Here is a 21,062-nt window from a genome sequence, read left to right on the forward strand (position 1 = left end):
TTTAGGGTTTATCCCGGTTTCTTCCCAGGCAACTCCAACATAAAGGTTCATGCTTTTTTGGACATCAAAATGGGCCTTGATTCTGGTTCCACAAAGCAGTAGCATTTTTTTTGTTTGTTTACTATTAAGGCACTTTTACAAGTGGCAGACTATCCATAAACACGATTTGTCGTAAGATTGAATTATCTTTTGTCATGAGAAGGCTGCTTAAAGACTTTCAAAAAAAGTTTATGAAACATTAAAGAAGACTTGGTGCAATTTTCACCAGAGTTCCCTTTGGAGATATTGACAGAGCAGTGATGTCCGAATTTTGTCAAAAATTAATTCACGTTGAGACATGCTAAAGAATCGTTGTAATAAGATGAGCCACATCCTGCTTGATAACTGCTTTCTAGTCTAGATTTCAAGCTGATGAATCTATGATAAATCCGGTGCTAATGGATAAAGTTATTCTACTGTAGCCATATCTATCTTCTGTTAGTATCTTCTATACAGATTGATGCTCTGCCTCCTAACCTGTATTGAGATATCTGTGGTTTACCCTATTAGGAGAGTGGAGTTGCAAGCACATTTACCTCACTGCTGGCTGAAATTAAGATAACAAGATCAGTTAGATTGTCACTCATAATACTTAACTTGTGCATATTGTTAGGGTTGTTTTTGCAAATGTATATGGGATTTTTAGCCAAATGTAAGAGAATAATTTAAACAAATCTATAATCTGAAAAACTCCTGCACAGTAAAACTATAGTTTCAGGTTACTATCTTATTTTTTGTTTTAGGAGAGCTCTGTTTTTAATAGCTTAATTGAGAACTAGTACTTTGTAAGACCCGAGTGACTAAAAACTATTTGTAACATGTGTATTATCTGGAAATGTCACCTATGCTAATATGATACAGCAGGTAGGAACACAAAATTGAATATGTTCATAGATTAGTATGGCTTCACCATGTGGTGTGGTTGTCCTAAGAGTACTTGGTAATTGATAATTCTAATGTCATTTTGCTATTTGGAGCTAGTCATAAATTCTTGTCTGCGAATCAAAACTAGTTAGCATCTTGTGTTTCCTTTGGATTATAGCAAGACTTTTCCAGATTAGATTCTGACAAGAGAAGTTCTGCTTGAAGGACCTTGTGTTCTTTAAACCTATCAGACTTGTATTAAACATAAGTGCTCCTACTTACCAGACTTCAGCATCAAATATTTTATACTATTATGCACTCTGTAGAGCATTTATATTTGCATGGTCTGGAACAGTAATTTGTGTGCATTCCAGTAGTTTTCCCAGGTAACCAGATTGGCATTTGCAAGGCAAAGAAAACATTCCATATAACTCTGTAGATCTGTGTCTTCTATATCAGAATGGCATCCGTGAAGAATACACTTGCTGGAACAGTTGGGTTGTGCAATGATGCTATAGGTTTAGTAATATGGAGTCTGTGTCAAAAGAAATTCGCTCCTTTTGTCCCCTGCCAACAATTATTACCTTGCTAGCCAAATGTCCATGCTTTCAAATGAGACTGACGATGAGGGGCAGGGGGTAGGCAGTTATATTGTTTTTGCCTAAACTTTAAAAAGTAGCAATCTCAAAATATATTGCAACAAGGAGCTATGTTTTCTTGTCTAGTTATTCTGGCTTCATTAATTCTGCCCTGCAGACAGCTGTGTGTGTTAAATCTGCGTTGACTTTCCGGTACTTGCAGCTGCATCTGATGAATTGTTAGAGTTGCATAAGAGAACAAGGAAGCGTTGCTAACAATTTGCATCCTTTTAGGTTGTACGATACTTGTAAGACCAATGTTATGTGTACACTGTGCAGTAGTTATACATTCTTTTTGCATCATTTTTAAAACGTCCTTAGTTTGATTGTACTACTTGTTGCAGAATTCTATTGTCATAAATGTATGGACAAATGCAATTTTTAATGAAATCAAAGTTGCTTCTCAGCAGACCATTCATATTGAGGTCTTTTTGTGGGCCAGCCGAGTCGGGTCTTGTTTCGCCACCCTGGCAACTGAGCACTTCCAACCCTCTCCGTTGCAGTGACTCTGTGATAGGAATCATTTGTGATCTACTATATGTGCATTACTCATAGCTGGTGTCCTGTGTGATAGTCTGCTTAGTGGCATCTCCCGATGCTGGACCTAGAAAGTCCTGTCTGTTTGAAGGAATTTCAGTTTGCCGCCTTGCTACCAACTCCCCCCACCCAAACCCCCCTCCCCCCCTTCCTCCCCTCCGCTTTAGAGGCGCCAGGCAGCAGTGCTGGAATGAGGGTCTGACACTGGGAGTGCTGTCTGGTACTGATGTCCGAATGTGCCCAGTTCTGTTTTATTAAGCACTGATGTAAACCACTATTATCACTGTGTGTGCCTTATTCTGCATCTTTAACCAACTGTATAATGAAACATATGAAATCTTAGTTTCTGTGAGGGTCTTGGATTTTCTCTGAGGGCAAATCTGGTTCTCAGGCTGTGGGGTGCTGGTGATGTTCTAGAATCTGTTACCATGAGCCTGGTGAACCTCTGTGGCGATGTCACCATTCCACCTGAGACCGCTTCAGACTCTTGTGTATTTGTCCCCCCCTGTATGCTATCCTTTCCTGTTGAGAAATGCCCATCTGTAAGGATTTTCTTAAATACTGATACATTGCTAGTGACATTTTTATTCCCTCTTTTAGCAGAGACGGTTGTCTACTTTTTGTCAGTGGCTATTTACTGTGCTTGCTGGCGTGGCAGCTGAAATATGCTACCAGGATGCTGGTCTTTAACCATCACTTGATCACCAATATGTATGTCAGGGTCAATGGCCCTCTGTTTGCTTGTGGCCCTCGAAGTTGAACCTGTGTTGATTCATGCTTGCCATTGTGATCAGTCTACTGAGAGAGCAAAATTAGGGCTGTCTGGTTGGTGTCCATAGGAGCTCTCCCAAGCAAAACTGTTCCGGTGAGCATTTGGTCATGGAATGTGAAGTATATCTGTTGCCACACAGAAAGTTGTGGAGCACCATTGTTATCGCCACTTTCTACAGCTTCGCATAATGTCTTGTTAAACATGGGAATTAAATGCTCAACCTCCCCATTGGATTGTTGCAACTTGGTGTTATCTCGTGATATTGGATATATAGTTCCTGCATGTATACCTTAAAGATCAGTCCCTTAGAGGGTGGACAATTGTTTGCACGCTATGGCCTCCCTGCCTGCCTTAAGACAAAGATCTTGTGCATTTTATGCTCGATTTAGTTGAATGTCGACATGAGGATATTTGGAGCATGTGTCCATGAGGATGATAAGCAGTTATCTATCTGGCTGGCTGCAGATGTCTGCACTTTCACCCAAAGTTCCCTACATATGCCTTCTGTGATGATGGGGGCCAGGTATTTTCCGTGTTTATGGCTTGGTAAAGATAAGTAAGCCGTGAACATTGTTTCTGTAAGCTTATCTTTCTGTGGAAACCATACTGTTTCCTGTAGTTAGGCTTTTCTGTTAGGCATACCCTCATGTCCATGATGGGCCAGAGTAATTGTGTGGTTCTGGAGGCCTTTGAGAATCGAAATTGTACCACTATTCTGAAGGGTTACTTTCCCTGTGAGGCTCAGTTCTTGTCTGACTTTCCATATTTCAGTCAGTGCTTGTTACTTGTCTAAATATTTTGCTGTGTGGCCCTATAGAAATGTCTTTAAGCAGAAATTGCAACGTTGTTCTTGCCAACTGCATGTGAGAGCTATGCTTGTATATAAGGTAAATGCTAGCAAGGGGATCATTTATGAAGTTATGTGGGCATTGTTTTAATGGTTGTCAAGGGGATTCAATCCAAAGATATACCAATTTGATTAATCAAATAAATAGGGTAGCCCAAGGAGAAACAGGCATATACAAAGCAAATCAAACAAAAAGCATATTGTTTGATTGTAAATAAATCAGAATTGTAGAGTACATTCAAAATCGAAACCCATCATACATTAACCATGTACACCAAATAGAGAACTGTTAAAACCTCATAGATTAATGCATTTCAAGTCCACTCTCTTGATAACTGGAATCAGTCCTTTGAGCATATCCATAAATCCAGAGATTCAATCATAAACATGTGATAAAAAGTGGAACAACATCGACGTGTTGGTCTCGTATGTCACATGTACGTGAGACCATCCTCAGGCCCATAAAAGTTAAGGGAGTTTCAGGATGACCAACATTAATGAATACATGTAGCTGGTACTAGTCAATGCATTTTATGGCAGATGGGCCGATACTTGAGGTGACCGCTTAAGCTCATGCTAGATTTTTCAGAGGAGCCACCTTTATTAACCACTGAGTGCTGAGCGTGCCTTTATATTCAGTGGCATTTACCTGATTCACTAATTTTGCTTATTATAAACTATTAAACTGTGTAACATAAGCCGATTAGTGCTAGCTACATTTATTCATCATTGTGGGTCATCTACTGGTAGAGTTCTGTTTAGAACTTTGCTATTTTCAATAGCTCACGTTCACTTTCCATTGACAGACTTACAGTGGCTCCAGAAAACAGCTGCACTTGTATTACATTCTCTAAGAACTCTTTTGGGATGTTCCTAAAGCATCATATTACGGTCATGGGGCATTTAGATACTTTGTTTGTACTTCATAACAATTAATGATAACAGTAATATTTGTGCAATTCTTTTTCCAAGTCTTGGTAGTCGAGTGGTTTAAGGTGCTGCGTTCAGTGGAAATGTAATCTGTAGACCTGGGATCTAATCCTCTTTCTAGCAGCAGCTTTATTTTTTTGTATTTTTAAGTATTATTTTAAATGTTGCAGAAGTTTATGTTCAGGAATTTTGACTTCAACAATCCTATTGTTTAAAAAGTTACTATTTGCAATCGTTAAATTTCGCTTTTCATTAATAGACTTACTGTGGCTAAAGAAGATCATGCTCACTACATATAATTTTAACAGGGGTAGCTGTGCCACTTTTAGATGCTCGTCACAAATTCTTGTCCCTCTGCGACTATAATTATTTAATATGTGTTAAAGCATAAGAAAATACATTCAAAGACATTTTCACAGATGCATGTTCATTCATAACTTCCATTTACAAGAAGAATAAAGCAGTTTCAAACCCTACATCTTTCACAGGTGAGACCTACTGGCTTTGTCAGTGCTTGTTTTACACTAATGCTTCATTATATCTCAGACTTCAGGCTAGGCACAACTTTATGCTATATCAAGTGAGAAGTTGGTGGCTTACAAGGCCAAGCAAGACGATTCATACTTGCATTGAAATGTTTTTGATGGACAAAATTAGGCAAATATGTCTTTGAGAAATTATTTTCTTTGTTTAGTGGTGACTATGTAACTTTATTCACCTGAAATGTAATATGGCTTTGTATTGGATGTCTAATTCTTTCTGGTGCTCCTGTAGTAATACCTTTAACTGTGAGCGGTTCGAAACGTACACAGATTATGTGAAAGTTGTGTTTATCTAAAGTCTTACAGTTGTTGTAAGAAAGAGTGAACTTGTTGCTTACCCCGGAAATAATGTTTCTCCTACACTTTCCCCTTGAACAGTGCCTGCCTTTGCTTTCAGTACTTGCTGAATCTTCGAGATGTAGCTTTATAAAGGGAGCGTCTTGTAAGAGAACAACACTGGGGGGTGAGTTCTTATGCTCCCGATAGACAAGTTACTGAAAATTATTACATTTAACTTAATTAAATTATGAATATAAAATCTGAGTCCTTACTGTGAGAAGTTGGCCCGATATGCAACGTTCGCTATTCTAGCGACCGCTATGTATCGTTCCAACGACCCTTATAGTGTTTGGTTGTAAGTCAACCTATAGACCAGCTATCCTAGTAGCGTGGATACGAGCAGTCTAAGGCTAAAGACTCGAGAGGGCGCGTTAAGCCCGCTGTTTACCACACATGTACCCCTTGAACACCCAGTGAAAGGACACCACGCAAGTGTTATGAAAATAAACAGTATATTTATTAAGAATCACAACAGCCCTGTACTCTTTATGAGGACAGGGTACTTAGCACAAACCAAATCTCTTTAGCAAATACTTTAAGTGCACAGTTAAAACAAGTGTCCGAGGACACGGAAAGGTTAAGGCAAGTCGGAAGCGAGGGACTCGGGACCCTAGAGTAAGGAGGCTATGCAGGCACTGAAATGCCGAGTTACCTAGCCACGAGGGCTGTGGCTGAACAAGTCTTACAGGCGTCGGGGTCTTCGCTGACGAGCCAGGAGCCGGAAGAAAAGGAGTTGCTGGCCGGCGACCAGTGCTGAATAGTTCGTAGAGATCCAAGCCTGGATCGGAGATTGATGAAACCTGAAAGCAGAGGGGACCAAGTTCGTACTACTAGCCAGTAGTCAGAGGGTACCAGGAAGGCACCGGTTGGCCGTCACCTCGACCAGGTGAGTGGGCGACGCTAGGCTCTGCAGTCTCACGGACCAGGAGGCGTTGTCGGCGACCACGGTGGAGGTGCGAGCTGTCCCACGACGGATGTCGCTGTCGGCGTCTTGAGTGGACCAGGAGGGTCCGGGGTGCTTCTCGAAAAGATGGAAGCAAGGGCCAGTCTGGAGCAACCAGACCGGCAGTGATGATTCTCGGATGTCGTCACAGAAGGACACAAGCCAGCGGCTAGTGACCAGACAACGTGCTGAGCAGCGAGCATAAGGGCCCCACGCAGATCGTGGAGATGCTGGGGAGACTGCACTTCGGTGCTGGAGCGGCTCAGGGTCGGGGCTTCTCGGACCCCAGAGCACTCACCAGAGAGTTACCTCGATGGTCGTGCTGGTTTTTAAGAGCGTGCAGGTTCTGATGATGGCCGGTCCCTCGAGGTCTCGTCGCACCCACAGATCACAGCTGAGCTGATGACGTGGGTAGAGGTCAGAGGTGCCAGGGAAGCCGGTTCTCGTCGAGCTGGGCCGTCGGATTCCTTGAGGAAGGACTTACAGCAAACCGCAGAGTTCTTAGATGGTGCCCGCTGATGCAGGGTGACTACTCCTTAGCCACAAGGGAGAAATCTTGAGAAGAGTCTTGAAGTCCTTTCGTAGAAAGTATTCTTGATTCAAAGATGATCTAATTTGGAAGGGTCCCCGCTCCGGCCTTTATCCTAAAGAAAGGGGTGGGTACATGACTAGGTCCTGCCCTAAGGGTGGGACCAGGAAGGGGGGTAGTTACACCCCTCTCCCCTGCCGGGCTTTCCCCAGGCCAGGGCTGTCGCCCCTGGAACTGGTTCTAACCGGCAGATGCGTAGTGAGCACCGGGGTGCCACTCCGCAGTCACCTTCTCGCAAAAGCCCTACCTACCCAGAATACACAAACCCTGTCTGGGACGGTGCGAACACCGCCCTCGACAGGAAACCCTTTGTCCAAGTGCTCCTCGCTGGAAGGACTCCCAGCAGCAGGAGGTCAGACTCGTGTCTGTGGTGGCAGCATCCATTTTGTGGAGCTGAGGCTTTCGTTAACTTTAACCGGGGTTCACAGTTACGTACATGTCGTGTCCCTCTAGAAGGGCGGAATGCTAACCTCGTCGCCAGAGTTGGTGAGAGGGCAGCATCCCGATTCGTATGACACCTTACTCGACATGTCTTGATAACGCGACACCGAAGTTACCGATGTGGCACGCGTTATCATGGAACAGCCATTGGGTCTTTTCTCCGCAAGCTGCAACCGGCTTGGCTCGGGCCAGAACACAGTTCACGCGAGCCCATGCACTCTGCCTTCAGGATTGTCAAGGCCTGCCATAGGAGTGACTGATAGGGACTCGGGTGTCCATTGTATGGTTAGATATAGAGCTACTATATCTAAAGCAAAGGGTGATTACACGACTTCGCCCCAGCTGTCATGCAGCCAGTTGTGTCAAATTTAGGAGGCCAGCCAGGGGTGGCATAATACATGCTGCAGCCCCTGACGGCCCTGGGTACACCTACGCCCTGAGTTACAGGGTCTGATAAGGTGGCCCAGTACCAATTGGAAATGCACCTAGGGTACATGGAATCCATTTTAAAGAGAGAGCAGTAGGCCTGGGGTCCTGATTGGCAGGGTCCCAGGTCGACTATGTCCAAAACCAGCTAAAACACAGGGCAAAAAGTTGGGGGCAACCATAGTCAGGATGTACCTTCCTACACTTACCACAGATAGGCTTGCTAGTTTCTCATTCAGTTCTTTCAGTATACCTGTATAAAAGTTAGCAGAGTGGTGAAATGCTTCATTTGCTGGGGTGGTAAGGGGTGGAGTTGAGAAACAGGAAAATAACTTCTCTGCTTGTCATGGTCATTTGCCATTCAGTATAGAGCAAGTCGGAGTTATGTGTAAAACAAAAGTTAGGAGGGGATAGCTTGCATCAATATGAAGTAGTCGTATGTTGCCAGAGCTACCTGTAAAATGCTTACATATGCGAGGTAGAGACCTATGCATGGTAAAACATTGTGTTGTAATGGCAATGCGTGTTAATGGCACTTGCGTTGTAATACCTGTGTTGTAATGCCATTCGTTGTTTCGTCATACATCTGTTGCTGGCTTTTGCTACAGGAGAATCTTAAGAATGGCAAGGCCATGGGTGGGTGCACATATCTTATGGACAAATTAAGATGCCTGATGCCTGTGGATTCCCTGTTACACACTTATATGGCCCCCTAATGCACAACAATATCCACCCTACTAATCAGATGGAACTACACAAACAATTACTGCTCACTGAGGAAAAGCTCAAGCGCTGGATGAGGGAGAATAGTACCTCAGACTTTGGTAGTTGCTGGGAATAATGGAATGGAATAATGGAAACCAAGGTGTTCCCTGGAACTAAAAGGGAAAGAGTTCAATATAGGTTCGATCTAGAACGGACACTTCCTAACATATCTTTCAACAAACCTAAGCAAGAATACCGGACCTAAATATCTTCCAGTACTACAGATCACACTAGTAGGTATATCACTGATAATTATATCAGCATGGAAAAGTTAAATGTAGTAAGCAACACTGTTAGGGGTGAATAGTGTTTCACTGCATGATTATTCATATGGGGCCATATTTGGCTATGGTGTTCGGGGAAAGGTAGTTAATAATGTTTAAGGCTGATTATGTCTCTTACAGTACATTGTGTCTGACTTACTTGCCAATCTTTCCTTGCTTGCTGGAGGTTGTAGGTGAGTTGCACCATTCCGTGCTCTCTGCTAATTTTTATTAGAGTAGAAACTGAGGGCTTTCCTGCCCAGACCCTAGAGATCTTAGTTTATCGTTGATGCTAATTACTGTAACTATTTTAGCATTGTTTTATTTCCAGCTTGAAGTCCTATACACTTGTTTTTTTGGATTCATAATGTATTCTACTCACCGGACATAAGCATATCTTTTTCGTTTTTTTTTTTAACTAGTCAAATGTTTTATTTTCCAGAGATCTTGATCGAGTAGTTATGGTGAATGGAACTCTTCTAGAAAATGTTCCCCATTCCTTTGCAGTGCAGCAGTTAAGAAAATGTGGGAAAGTAGCCACAATTGTGAGTACCGCTAGTCATATTTATGCTTTTCTGTGCATGACGTCCCCTTCGTTTTTGTGAAACTTTATAACCTTGGACTTTTGATCTCCATAATTCATTGACAGGCTGTATTTTATGTGGAGTTTAGTTTAAAATAACATATATATATATATATATATATATGTGTGTGTATATATATATATATATATATATATATATATATATATATATATATATATATAATGTTACTAATGTACAGCAGCATTTCCATTTCATTACTCCCGATTATTTGGGTTTCTCTCCCCCGAGCTCGCCTTAGGACACCTGCGTTATTGTTTGACAGTTGTACTTCCCCAGTCCATCTCCCCACCTGCCAGTGTCCCCACATCAGAAGGCAAAGGCTCGCTTGATCTTGATTTTCAGTATGAATACAGACCGTGAAAGCGGGCCTCGAGATCCTTTTGACTTTTTGGGTTTCAAGCAGGATGTGTCAGCAAAGTTACCACAGGGTCAACAAGCCTGTGACGGCCAATCGTTCATAGAGACGTTTCTTTTTGATCCTTCATTGTCACCTCTTCCCATCATTGTGAAGCAGAATTTACCAAGTGTTTGATTGTTCACCCGCTAATAGGGAGCATGAGCTATTTTTAGATCATTGTGACAGGTTAGATTTACCCTACTGATGCTGTGCTTTTGCAATGGTAAACCTGCTCATTACGAGCGAATATAAACCGGTTCAGACATTTGGTGTTTGTGCTTGGATGCTGAGCCATTGGGCAAAGCTGTCATCTGTGGGATTATGGCTGAATGCCTTTAAGTCAGAATCCCCACTTAACTGTAACGGTACCGTAGTGCTGTGGAGCCACGGTTAGCCTGGGATACCAGGCCTCTGGACCAGTGTGTAGAGTTGCTCACTTAAAGACCAGAGTGTGGATGGAAGGGGCTGGCTTCATCGCCCTTAGTGCAGTGCATGTTCGTGGGGTATATGATGCTTAATTCTTTGTGGACAACCTGATTCTGGGTCAGGGTTTCATTACTAGCAGAGTAGCTACCTAGGATGGTGGGAGGCACGAGGTGCAGGCCCATGAGTGGCACCCTCCACTGTGCCGTGTGTGGTATGGGGGACCTCTCCCTCTTCCCCTGTGCTGCAATGATTGGGGCATGCTCCCTTGTAGGTCAGCAGGCTGACCAGATGGCCAGAGCGGGCACCATCGGAGACGACCACAGGCAAGAAGCCGATGAGGTGACTCTGGGAAGGAACTTCCTGAGCACTGACCTTGTCGTTTGCTGCAACCTGGACACACTGGTTGTCGGGTCGGCCCAGGTCATCTGGTCGCTAGACTGACCAAACAGATGACAGGTTGATGTTTGTCTGACCAGATGGCCAGTGGGCTAGCTGGCACATCTAACTCTAACATTTGTCTTCCCCTCTGTACTAGTTGAGGAAAAAAGTGCTTCACAGGCAGGCCCAAGGTGAGAGAGGGGTTGGCCTAAGAGCTTATCTTTAGTTCTCAATACTCTGGCACCATGAAGGTACCGACCTGAGGCACCCTTAGCCAATGAACTGGGTTTACAGCCCATACAGCCTGGGCAAGTCTCTTGAGTCCCTCTGGGGTGTGAAGTGGAATTGGGACCCCCGTTAAGGCCCAACCACTGTCTGACCAGGGCAAGATGGGGTTGGACAGACAGTAGAGCAGTCTGGAGCTACTTCAGGCTAAACAGGTCCAGTAACTCCCAATGAGAGGAGAGCGATGCCATGGCTTTCGCCTGGGAAGTCCAGTCCCCACATGCAGAGCTCCAGGCACCGGACAGGGCCACTTTCCCTATCCAGGGCAGGGTTTCATCAGACTGAGGAAGAGTCTGGGCCTCCTGTAAGCTGTACATATCCCTTAATCGCTTGTGAGGAGGAGGAAACCATGAATTTTACCTATGTGGCCAAGTCACCCCAGGCCAGGGCACCGGGCAGGGACACCTTCCTTATCGAGGGCAGGGTGGCATCGGACTGAGGAGGCGCCTGGGGCTCCCGAGGGCTGAACAGCTCCTGTAGTCCTCTGTGTCAGGTGAGTGAAGGCATTAATTTTGCATCGGAGACCCGTTCCCTGCAGACCATGATCACAGGCACAGGGCAGGGCAACCTTCCCTAACCAGGGCAAGGGTTTATCAGGTTTCAAGTTGTCCACAAGGTTGCTTGTCTGCTTCATGTTGGCCAAAGCGTGACTAGTGACACTTCTTTCTCAAGGCTGATCCAGCCAATGGACAGGTATGTGTGTGCCAACTCAGTGAACCATGTCACCAGCCAAGCAGCCCTAATTTGAATTACACCCAGACCTAATATAGATTTTATCATTTTAATTCCACTCGGATTTCTAAGATTAAATAAAAATCAGTCTTCTATTTCTTTGTCCAAATATTGGTGAAAAATGAATCATAGTTAATCGTTTACAAAGTGTTTCGTAAAGTTCTAGGTAACATTACATGCATCTATCTATCTATCTATCTATCTATCTATCTATCTATCTATCTATCTATCTATCTATCTATCTATCTATCTATCTATCTATCTATCTATCTATCGCCCTCACTCTAACAAATTGTGGCTGTGTTAAGCAAATGCAAACTCCAGTGCAACCTCAAATTGTAAAGCGCTCGGATATCCTTAGGGATCAAGTTCGCGCTATATAAAACTTTATAAATAAATAAATGGTATATATTAAGGTATTTTTTATTATCAACAGGTAGTGAAAAGGCCGCGAAAAGTTCAAGTTGCTGCTTTAAAATCCCCATCTCTTGATTATGATGACAGAGGTTATGATATTGCGAATGATGATGGCCAGTTCGACCGCAGAAGTGGCTACAGTGAGACAAGCTGGCATAGCGGCAATGGAAGCCACAGCCATGAACAAAGCCCGGATAGAAGCTACAGACGGGACCAGGACAGAGGTCGCCTCTTTGACAGAGATAGGGATCGAATTCGTGACCAGAGCAGTGAAAAGGGGTTGGACCTGGAGTATAGAAGGGATCGTGGACGGAGTATTGACAGAGATGAAACTTATGATCGTAACTATGACTGCAGCCCTGAACGAGGTTATGGCCGAAAACCTGTGGATTCTAGATTTGAAAAGGGAGTACAACGGAGTCACAGCAGAGACAGACTTCAGTCACGCAGCCCATCACCCGCGCCTCATCGACATCAAGTGCCTCGTGGCCAACAGGACGATGACCGGAAACCAATCAGCATTCTTTTAGCAAAAACCAAGCCATCTGAGGGTAGGTGAAGGGGTCTGTATCTCTGAATTGGTTAGTGCATAAATATTTAATGATTATGCTCTGTATTCCATTGGGTTAGAAGTCCTGTAAAATAGTATTCTTGTAGCAGTTGGTAATGTGATTACTGAAGACAGCAATACCAGCAAATAAAGTAGTGATTATTGATTTATTTGTTATACATTACTGTAGGTGCTAATTTCTGTGATCATACTACTGTTTTAAGTGTTCTCTAGGGTTGAGGCAAACTTAAGTGAAGTGTTATGCCAACGTTCCTGAAAAGGAACTCCTCTGCTGACACTGTCGCAAAACTAAGTACAGTGGTCTGTGTAGAAGTTGTGTGCCTTCTACCTGTAGAAACAGAACATAAAGAAGAGCGTTCTCCTGTTAGCCATTCTAGCAATGGGAGAGAAAAAAAGAGCAATTCCTCTGCGAGGGGTTGGGTGGGGGCAGCTGTTGGCAGAGCAAAATCTTCTCCTGTTGGTGGGATCTATTCCTCTACCTTTCCCAAGAGCTCCTGTGACTACCTGTTTTCTGCGTCTCTCGCCCCCAGAGAAGCACAGTCCATCAGTTCTTCTCCCTCTGACTGAAGCCCAACTAGTGTCCCCCTACCCTCAATGCACTTTTGCTTGCCCACTTGCCCCTAACGTGCTGTGCACTTCTGCTACTCACACGCCCCCTAAAATACTCCTGCTTTACACCTTACCCAGAAACTTGCTATGCCTCCTTCCTCCCAATTCACCCATTTGCCTCCTACCTCAGGCGACCTAGGCACCCCCTTTCAATTTTCCTTCCTCTAGGAAGTGCCAAGAGAGACAGCCTGTAGTGCCAACAGTACGCTGTACTGGGCAATCTGCTCCTATATCCTTTCTAGAAGGATACCTTACTGACGAGGTACCTAGTCCATCAGAAAAGAAAAAGACATATCTGTGGGGGGCGGAGGGCTTTGGGGGTGAGGGAGGTGGGCGGGGGTGGGGGGTGTCAACATGCAAATTTGGACCCAGTATTCTCATGTCTGCATGTTACTATTCACTCAAGGGGAGATACCTTGCATTCCCTTGTTGTAGGTGTGCGGAAACTGGCCAGAATCATATTCCAGTTCTGCCTCTCGGTTTTCGCCCCAGTATCTCCTCTTTACCTCCAGAGAACTTGTAACGAGGCACAAATTGCAATACATGTCTTCCTCGATTTGTAACAACAGATAAAATAGCAAGCTGTACCTTGATCTCACTTGCACCTTCATCTTTTATTCGAAAATTGTGCTACAAAAAGAATAGGTATGCACATTTCTATTGAGGAGAACTCCCTCTTTAGCTTCAGTAAGTCCAGGTGAGTGCTCACAAAATATAATAGTCGAAATTCAGTGTACCGAATGTTGAAATATTTTGGAAATTCTGCCTGTGTGTTATGCTTATTTTAGTTCGGAAAAATGGTCACACACTCTACAGTGATTATATGAAATGCTTGTTTTTTTTGCCTAAATGTTAGCAAATCATTTTACTACTGAGCAAAACTAAGAACTTTGCTCTAAAAACCTCAGAGTCCCTTAAAGCTGGGCCCCTGATAATACCAAGAATCACGAAGATCTACCCTAAATTCTCAGTCATTCAGCTCTTATCTCAATATTTCCCAAGCACACTCTTGCTCTACTTCTAATGAGCCACAACCTCACTCAGAGATTCACTCTGTAATTGGCACGTACCCAGGCTTGCTGAATTTGCTCTGATGACGACAAATCTCAGACAACATTCTGTTAACTGAGACACACACATTTGTTCAGACGAGGGAGGAGGGGGGTTAACATCAACTCTGGGGGGTGGAAACGGTGGGCCAAATAAACCAATAACACTGCGCATATGTTTTGGCCTACTTCCCCTGTGAGGGAAGAGAGGGATCATGTAAGGGGAGGAAAGCGAAGGAAACAGGCCAGTTGTGCCCCAGGAAACATTATGAGGCAAGAACCTCATTTCTACTTCCATTAGTAATGGTGAACTGCGAAAAAATCACATTTTATTTACAGGCCCTGGACACCTGTAGCGCACTATACTAAGGGCTTATTAGTAAATCAAATATGCCAATCATGGAGAAACCAATCCTACCATGTTTTAAGGGAGAGAGAACCTGCAATTTAGTACTGGCCAGCATTGAAAAAGTGCCCCGAGTCCTACAGCTAGACTGCTCTGTTTCAAGCTACCACACAGTGAGCACAGATAAACTTTTTAGTGTGTACTGCACTCACCCTTACTAGGATTGTGGTTCCTGCTTGGCTGAGTGCATATTCTACCAGCCAGAAACCCAATTTTTAACAACTATCAATACATTTCATTTATACATAATGAAGTAGAAGTACATATTTGTTTTATGTTTGTAGCTATTAACGGTGTATTGTGTGTGGTGTGCACTATATTCCACATTCTCCCTATACCAACTCATGGCACCTAAAATACATTTTTGTCAGCGGATGCTATCTCAATAGACTGAGTCGGACAGCAAGATAGGTAGGACCAGAAGAAAACTCATAATCAGTAGGGTAATGTATAATAATAGTTTGGTCGTCCATGGGGATCATGCACCTGCTGCACGGACACAATAACTAAAACAGAGCAAATGTCTGCATCACAGATGAAATCCTACACTCCTGTGTAGCAAAGCACAATGTAAAATCAGGGAGAAGATTTGGTGTCGCATTGTGGTTTACTTTCTCTGCATGAACACTGGGGATAATCCCATTTTTTGCACTTCAGTGAAAAATGTGTAATCTCGATTAATTTTCCATTTGCCACCTAGATTGTAAATACCGGCATAGCAAATATATGTGGTGTGGAATACAAGCTGACTGTGGCACGTCAAACGCTTTACTGACATTTAATGCTGCCTTATTCTGTTACCCTCTCCTTGAAATCAAAAAAGACCTCCATGTCTCTAAAGTTTTTTGTAAGTCACTAAACATCACCTTATGTAATATTTGATCATAAGAAATATGTTCGTTGACACAATGTAACCTTTACCAAGAGCCAAAGGCTACAACCAGAACTAGTTTGTTTGAATTTGTGTAATTGTAGCCGAAATCTGTCCCTCCCTCCTTTTCATTAGACTGGTCAGGCATACTTACTGAGGCATGTTACTGGAGCTGTGTACACTGCACTATTTAAAGAGATTATTCCACAATGGGCTCCCCTTAAAAGTGATGCTGTATTCCCCTAGCAGTCATTATTCTCAATGTGTTGGGCAGAGTTTCCTTTTCCTGAAAATTTGTGTTTTCTGTTTCTGGCAGAGTATGGCCTGAGACTTGGCAGTCAGATCTTTATCAAAGAAATGACTGACACCGGGCTGGCGACAAAGAATGGCAACCTGCACGAGAGTGATATCGTCCTGAAGGTGAGTTCTGCGCAGGCTCCTCCAGATGCTGTGCATAGCGAGGGGAGGGCCCTTCCAGTTTCTGGATTAGGGAGCCACGTCTTATTCAGCTCAGAGACTTGATGACTTCATTGTTGAGCATTGTTTCAAGCCTGAACACAATAAAAGATTACATATTGACCTCTCTTTTCCAGTGATGGATCTAAGTGATGAGAATAATTGAGAATAGTGCTGATTCAGACATTGACATGAGTGATGGGTTTATTTGGACTCAGTAAAGATAGTGATGCCTGGTGTGAAGCCCATGTCAGAAGACACTTATAATTTACTTGTTTAAATACATGAATTTTTTACCCTTATTTATCAAGGATGTGCTCATTGCTTGCATTTCTCATAGCCGAACAAATGAAAAGCGGTTGTTGTAGAAGGCGAAGGAAATGTGTCGGATCTAAAGTAGATGCCTATCATTCCCTTCCCCCGCCTCGCCAAATCCTAGTTTTTAAGACATCAAGCATGCCATAGGCCTGGCACACACACACACCATCTCTCTGCTGAGGTAATAGGAGCATTTTGGATCCCAGTTGGGGATCTGACCAGTGTGATGAAGAGGGCAGCACAGTGTTCCCTTGTCTAAAGGAACGATCCCTGAGAAAAGCAGTAATTACAGTTGCTGTACAACAAGAATCACACTTTCTTCTGACAAGTGCAAAATGCTGCTGTTCTCCCTGCCTTTGGCTGCTGGCATATTCCAGAAAGTACATACCTCCTCAACGTGAGAAATGTGTTTCCTTCATGCATAGGCCTCCCACATTCTGGCACCAGGCCCAATTAATTTAAAAAAAGTTTTTTTTCTTTACATTTAAACTAGAAGACATTAAAATGCAGTTGTGTGCAGGAAAATAGTTCATTAGTATTTGGGGGGCGGGGCTTAAAAGGCAGTGACCTGTGCTATCTACGTTATGGCTGTCTAATAGGCAGCACTTCTAGATCCAAAACTTCTACTATTGGGAACCTCAAGCAATTTACTTTTAGGACTGTTTGTATTGGAGTTCAATATACAGATACCCGCCTACATCACACGTCCGGTGGAAACTGCTAATTGTTGGTAGCGATGCAGTAGCAACAATATGCAAATAGTATTACACCTAGTGTTGTTCAGTTTATAAAATAAGGCAAACTGAGAGGAAAAATTAGGATAAAAACAATAGTAACTTAACTCCGCACGTCCCCGAACCACCATCCTGTAAACCCCACCTTCCTTACCTAAGCAAATGCCAAGTACATGATGCCCAGTAATTAGTAGCCTTAATAAATCGCACTGGAAATTTGTCAGTGTAATTATGGACAGGGGCAAGATGGCCGCCGACGGACCGTAGGAGGCAGCAGCTCCTGTCCACTCTCCCGAGGTGAATGCTGAAATTTTGAGAATGGAATGAAGTTGGGAAAATAAGCTGCACTACCCAACACCTGCGGATAATAAAGGATTTGTGGAAGAAGGGAGCGACCTGTGGAGTAAGAAAAGGGGGCTCAAGGCGCGATATTGCGGGATGCTTAAGGCCCTAGCGAGCTGGGTTAATTCGATAGAGTGGCCCACATTACAAATATTTATCAGCTTGGAGAAAGAACCTCGTGTCTTGTGGCAGTCATTTGGTACATCGATAGAAGAGGCACTACAACGACTCCAGAGTACGTGGCAAGTCGGAAAGCAGCATATGGCCCCAAAATTAATAAGAGCACCTAAGGATATGGTCGGGACGGAGGATGATGACCCACAAACAAGTGAGGCTGAGAACCCATCGGTAAAACTTAGAGCGAAGACACGACATAGAGCCCAGCTAAGAAGGGAGGCTGCTAAAGCACGTGAGGAAGTGAAAATATCTGTTGCAGAAAAGAGAAAGCAGGATAAAGATACGGAAAAAAAGAAGAAGAAAGAGACAATTAAAAAAGGTTTTACCAAGAGTATAGATGCTGGCTCCGAAACATCAAAAGAAGCCTCCCTCCGACAGCAGACATTGTTTCAATCCTTCCCGGGACTGAGAACCGAGGGCGTACCCGACATAGCTGATGTTAGCGGATTGAATGGCTGTGACGGCTTGGATGGGATTACAGAGCGGCTACCTGGCGCGAGGGATATAACAGAGGCTGACCATTCAGAGGCCGCAATGAAGCCAGTGGATGACGTTATCGAAGGAAGGAGCGCAGAGTTCTTTGAAGAAGCAGCCGCCCAGAGTCAGGCGGAAGAACGGGACGATGCCTCAGGAGATACTTGCAGCGCACAGCAAGGGGCGAATGAAAATAAGGAGCTAACTGTGGATTGCGAGTTTGTAACAACGCATAAGGAAGATCACACGGGAAATCCCTGCTCAGGATTGGAAAATGTGAATGTACAATCGAATACAAGTATAGAACTGCAGACCTGTATCAGTGGGAAACGGGTGAAACTGATGCACACGAAAAAACAGATATGAGAGAGGCCCTTGCAGAGCCCGTATTTCTCCCGGCAGTAATCACACTACAGACTTCAGCTGAATTGGGTAAGGAGCAAGAGGGGGAATCCCAGCTAACTAAGAGCGTTTCTGAATTACCTTCACAGTCTAATAGCAATAAGGGAATTGTATCTACGGTCAGCTCAGCTTTGCCAAAAGATAACCCCTCAATCACTCTAGCGCGTAAAAGTGATGAAGCTAGCAATACCACCAATAATATTTCAGAGGGCATTCCAGATGGCTCTCAAATAAATAATGGGGGGGGCAGATAAAGAACATGCTGACAGAAATACTGATCGCCTCCCAGCAGCTACTGGTTCACCCAGTGATGACTGTTTCTTCACTGGAAATGATGATGATAAGGAAGAGGTTGAGACTGAAGAGTCTGAAGACTCGGCTTCAAATCATAACTTATCCACTGATATGGAAGATACACCAATATATACGGAAAGTGATTCAGAGACTTCGCAGACAGATACCTCAGAATTAGAGACTGAGTCAAATCCAGAACATAACACTATACTAAAACGAAACCTGGAGTCTAAGCCAAGTAGAAACAAGGGAGCTAAGGGAAGGACTTGCAGAAGAACAAAGAAAAGAGGGAGTGTAGTACAATCTGGGGTGGCTAAAAAACTGGATTGGGACTACGCAGCCACTTCGCAGCTGTATCAGGAGGGTGCAGTTGGTGGCTCTGAGCAACCAAACAAATCGCAAAACCAGACACGGGCACGTCCACAGACACAGAAAATAGTTATGCAGCAAACTTTGATCTTTTGTTCTCGACCTTAAAACAGATCCAGGGAGAGGCCCGTCAGGAGAGTCAAAGAGCTAAGCAGGCGAACAAAAAAATACAAGGGTCTCTCCGCAAGGTTGACAAAATGTATACAGAAATGGCCGATCGGTTGGCGGAAGTCGAGGAGAGGACAGGCAAAGTTGAGGACGAAATGGTAAAGTTACAGGAGTACAGAGAAGAGCAAGAAAAAACATCATCCGATGTCTTGTGGAAACTTGAAGACTTTGAAAATAGGCAGAGGCGCAATAATATAAGACTGCTTGGTGTTGAGGAAGGGCAGGAAGGGTCGGACATACGCGCCTTTGTTGTAGAACTGTTGAAGGGGGCTTTTCCAGAGCTTGATAAATGGGATTGGGACAAGGAGGTGCAGCGTGCACACAGGTTTCCCTTAACGCAGAAAAAAAACACAAATCCGAAAGCAAGGGCTATTCTAGTGTATATGGGGAATTTTTTGCTGAGAGAGGAAATAATTTAAAAGGCAAAACCTATGGCTAAGCGCTCATATAAGGATATAACATTTTTTACCCGCCCAGATTTTTGCCACACTACTGTGGAGAGAAGGTGGCGCATGAGGCAACTAATAACACCCTTTCAGAATTTGGGATGTGAAGTCTACTTAATGTTTCCTTGCCGACTTAAAGTTGGCCATAATGGCCAATTCAGGGTTTTCTTTTCGGAAGTAGTAGCACAGGAATACTTGAATTACTTAAAAGAAGCGAAAGCACAAAGAGATGGGAAAGCACAAAATGAGAGGGCTGTAGCCATAAGACAAACCGAGTATGTGACACAAAAAAAGAAAAAATGAAATGAAAGAAAATAAGTATCAAGGGTGGGAGCAGCACGGTTAAACAGTACTGGTGATACAGGGTGTATAAAAAGATATTGACACTTCGGGAGGGTGGGAATGGAGAGGCTCTCTGGGGGGGGATCGGCTGTCAGACAGAGGTCAACATTGACCTCTTTGCCAGTAGGGAGGGGAAGGGTGGGAGGGAGGGAAGGGGTCTAGGGGGAGGGGAGGACAGGGCACGACAAGGCAGCAAAAGGCAGAATTATTTACAGAGGCAAGGGCAGAGGTGGGAGGAAAACGAGATAAGATATAAGATAAGAGATATGAGGTTGAAAAGAAGGAGAAATATATTTGATAAGGGTGAGAAAAGAAGATATAATGGGAAAAAGTATGAGTATGAATATAAGTATAGCTGTGCGCATAACAGTAATATAAGGAACCACCCATGGGAACTAGATATGCGACATGGAATGTGTGTGGGTTAAATGAGGCTCAAAAAAGGCTAAAGGTATTATTGTTATTAAGGCAAATGAATGTAGATTTTATTTTTATTCAGGAAACACATGTTATGAACTCACAAGATTTTTATTTGAAACATTTGGGTTTTCAAGTACTAGTAACTTCACAGCAAAATGTTAAAAAAAGAGGGGTAGCTATACTATCCAGAGATAAAAAGGTACGCTTGAGAAAAAAGGCACAAGATCAATGGGGGAGATGGGCAATGGTTGAATGCATGATTGATGGGGAGTGGACAACGCTGATAAGTGTATATGGGTCAACCGAGGATGATCCAGAGATTTTCCAATTCTTAGATGTGGAATTAACCACCTGGGCTCCCAGAATTATAATGGCAGGAGATTTGAATATTAATGGTGCTGATGGGTTAGGCTTAGGTTCATTTGGTAAATATTGTGGT

The 21,062-nt window shown here is 43.6% G+C and overlaps 1 protein-coding gene across 3 annotated transcripts in view; it reads left to right on the forward strand.

Annotated features, from left to right (window-relative positions):
- The window catches only part of LOC147727192 (tight junction protein 2-like), a 595,437-nt gene that overhangs the window by 340,283 nt on the left and 234,092 nt on the right, over positions 1-21,062 (forward strand). For all 3 annotated transcript variants that reach the window (XM_086961242.1, XM_086961240.1, XM_086961241.1), the window contains 3 exons: positions 9,378-9,480; positions 12,195-12,726; positions 15,998-16,101. In XM_086961242.1, coding sequence (XP_086817368.1) covers positions 9,378-9,480; positions 12,195-12,726; positions 15,998-16,101 — 739 coding nt within the window. The remainder of the gene's footprint in view (positions 1-9,377; positions 9,481-12,194; positions 12,727-15,997; positions 16,102-21,062) is intronic.

Source organism: Lissotriton vulgaris, chromosome 3_1 (genome assembly GCF_964263255.1).
Source record: "Lissotriton vulgaris chromosome 3_1, aLisVul1.2, whole genome shotgun sequence".
Lineage (NCBI taxonomy): Eukaryota > Metazoa > Chordata > Amphibia > Caudata > Salamandridae > Lissotriton > Lissotriton vulgaris.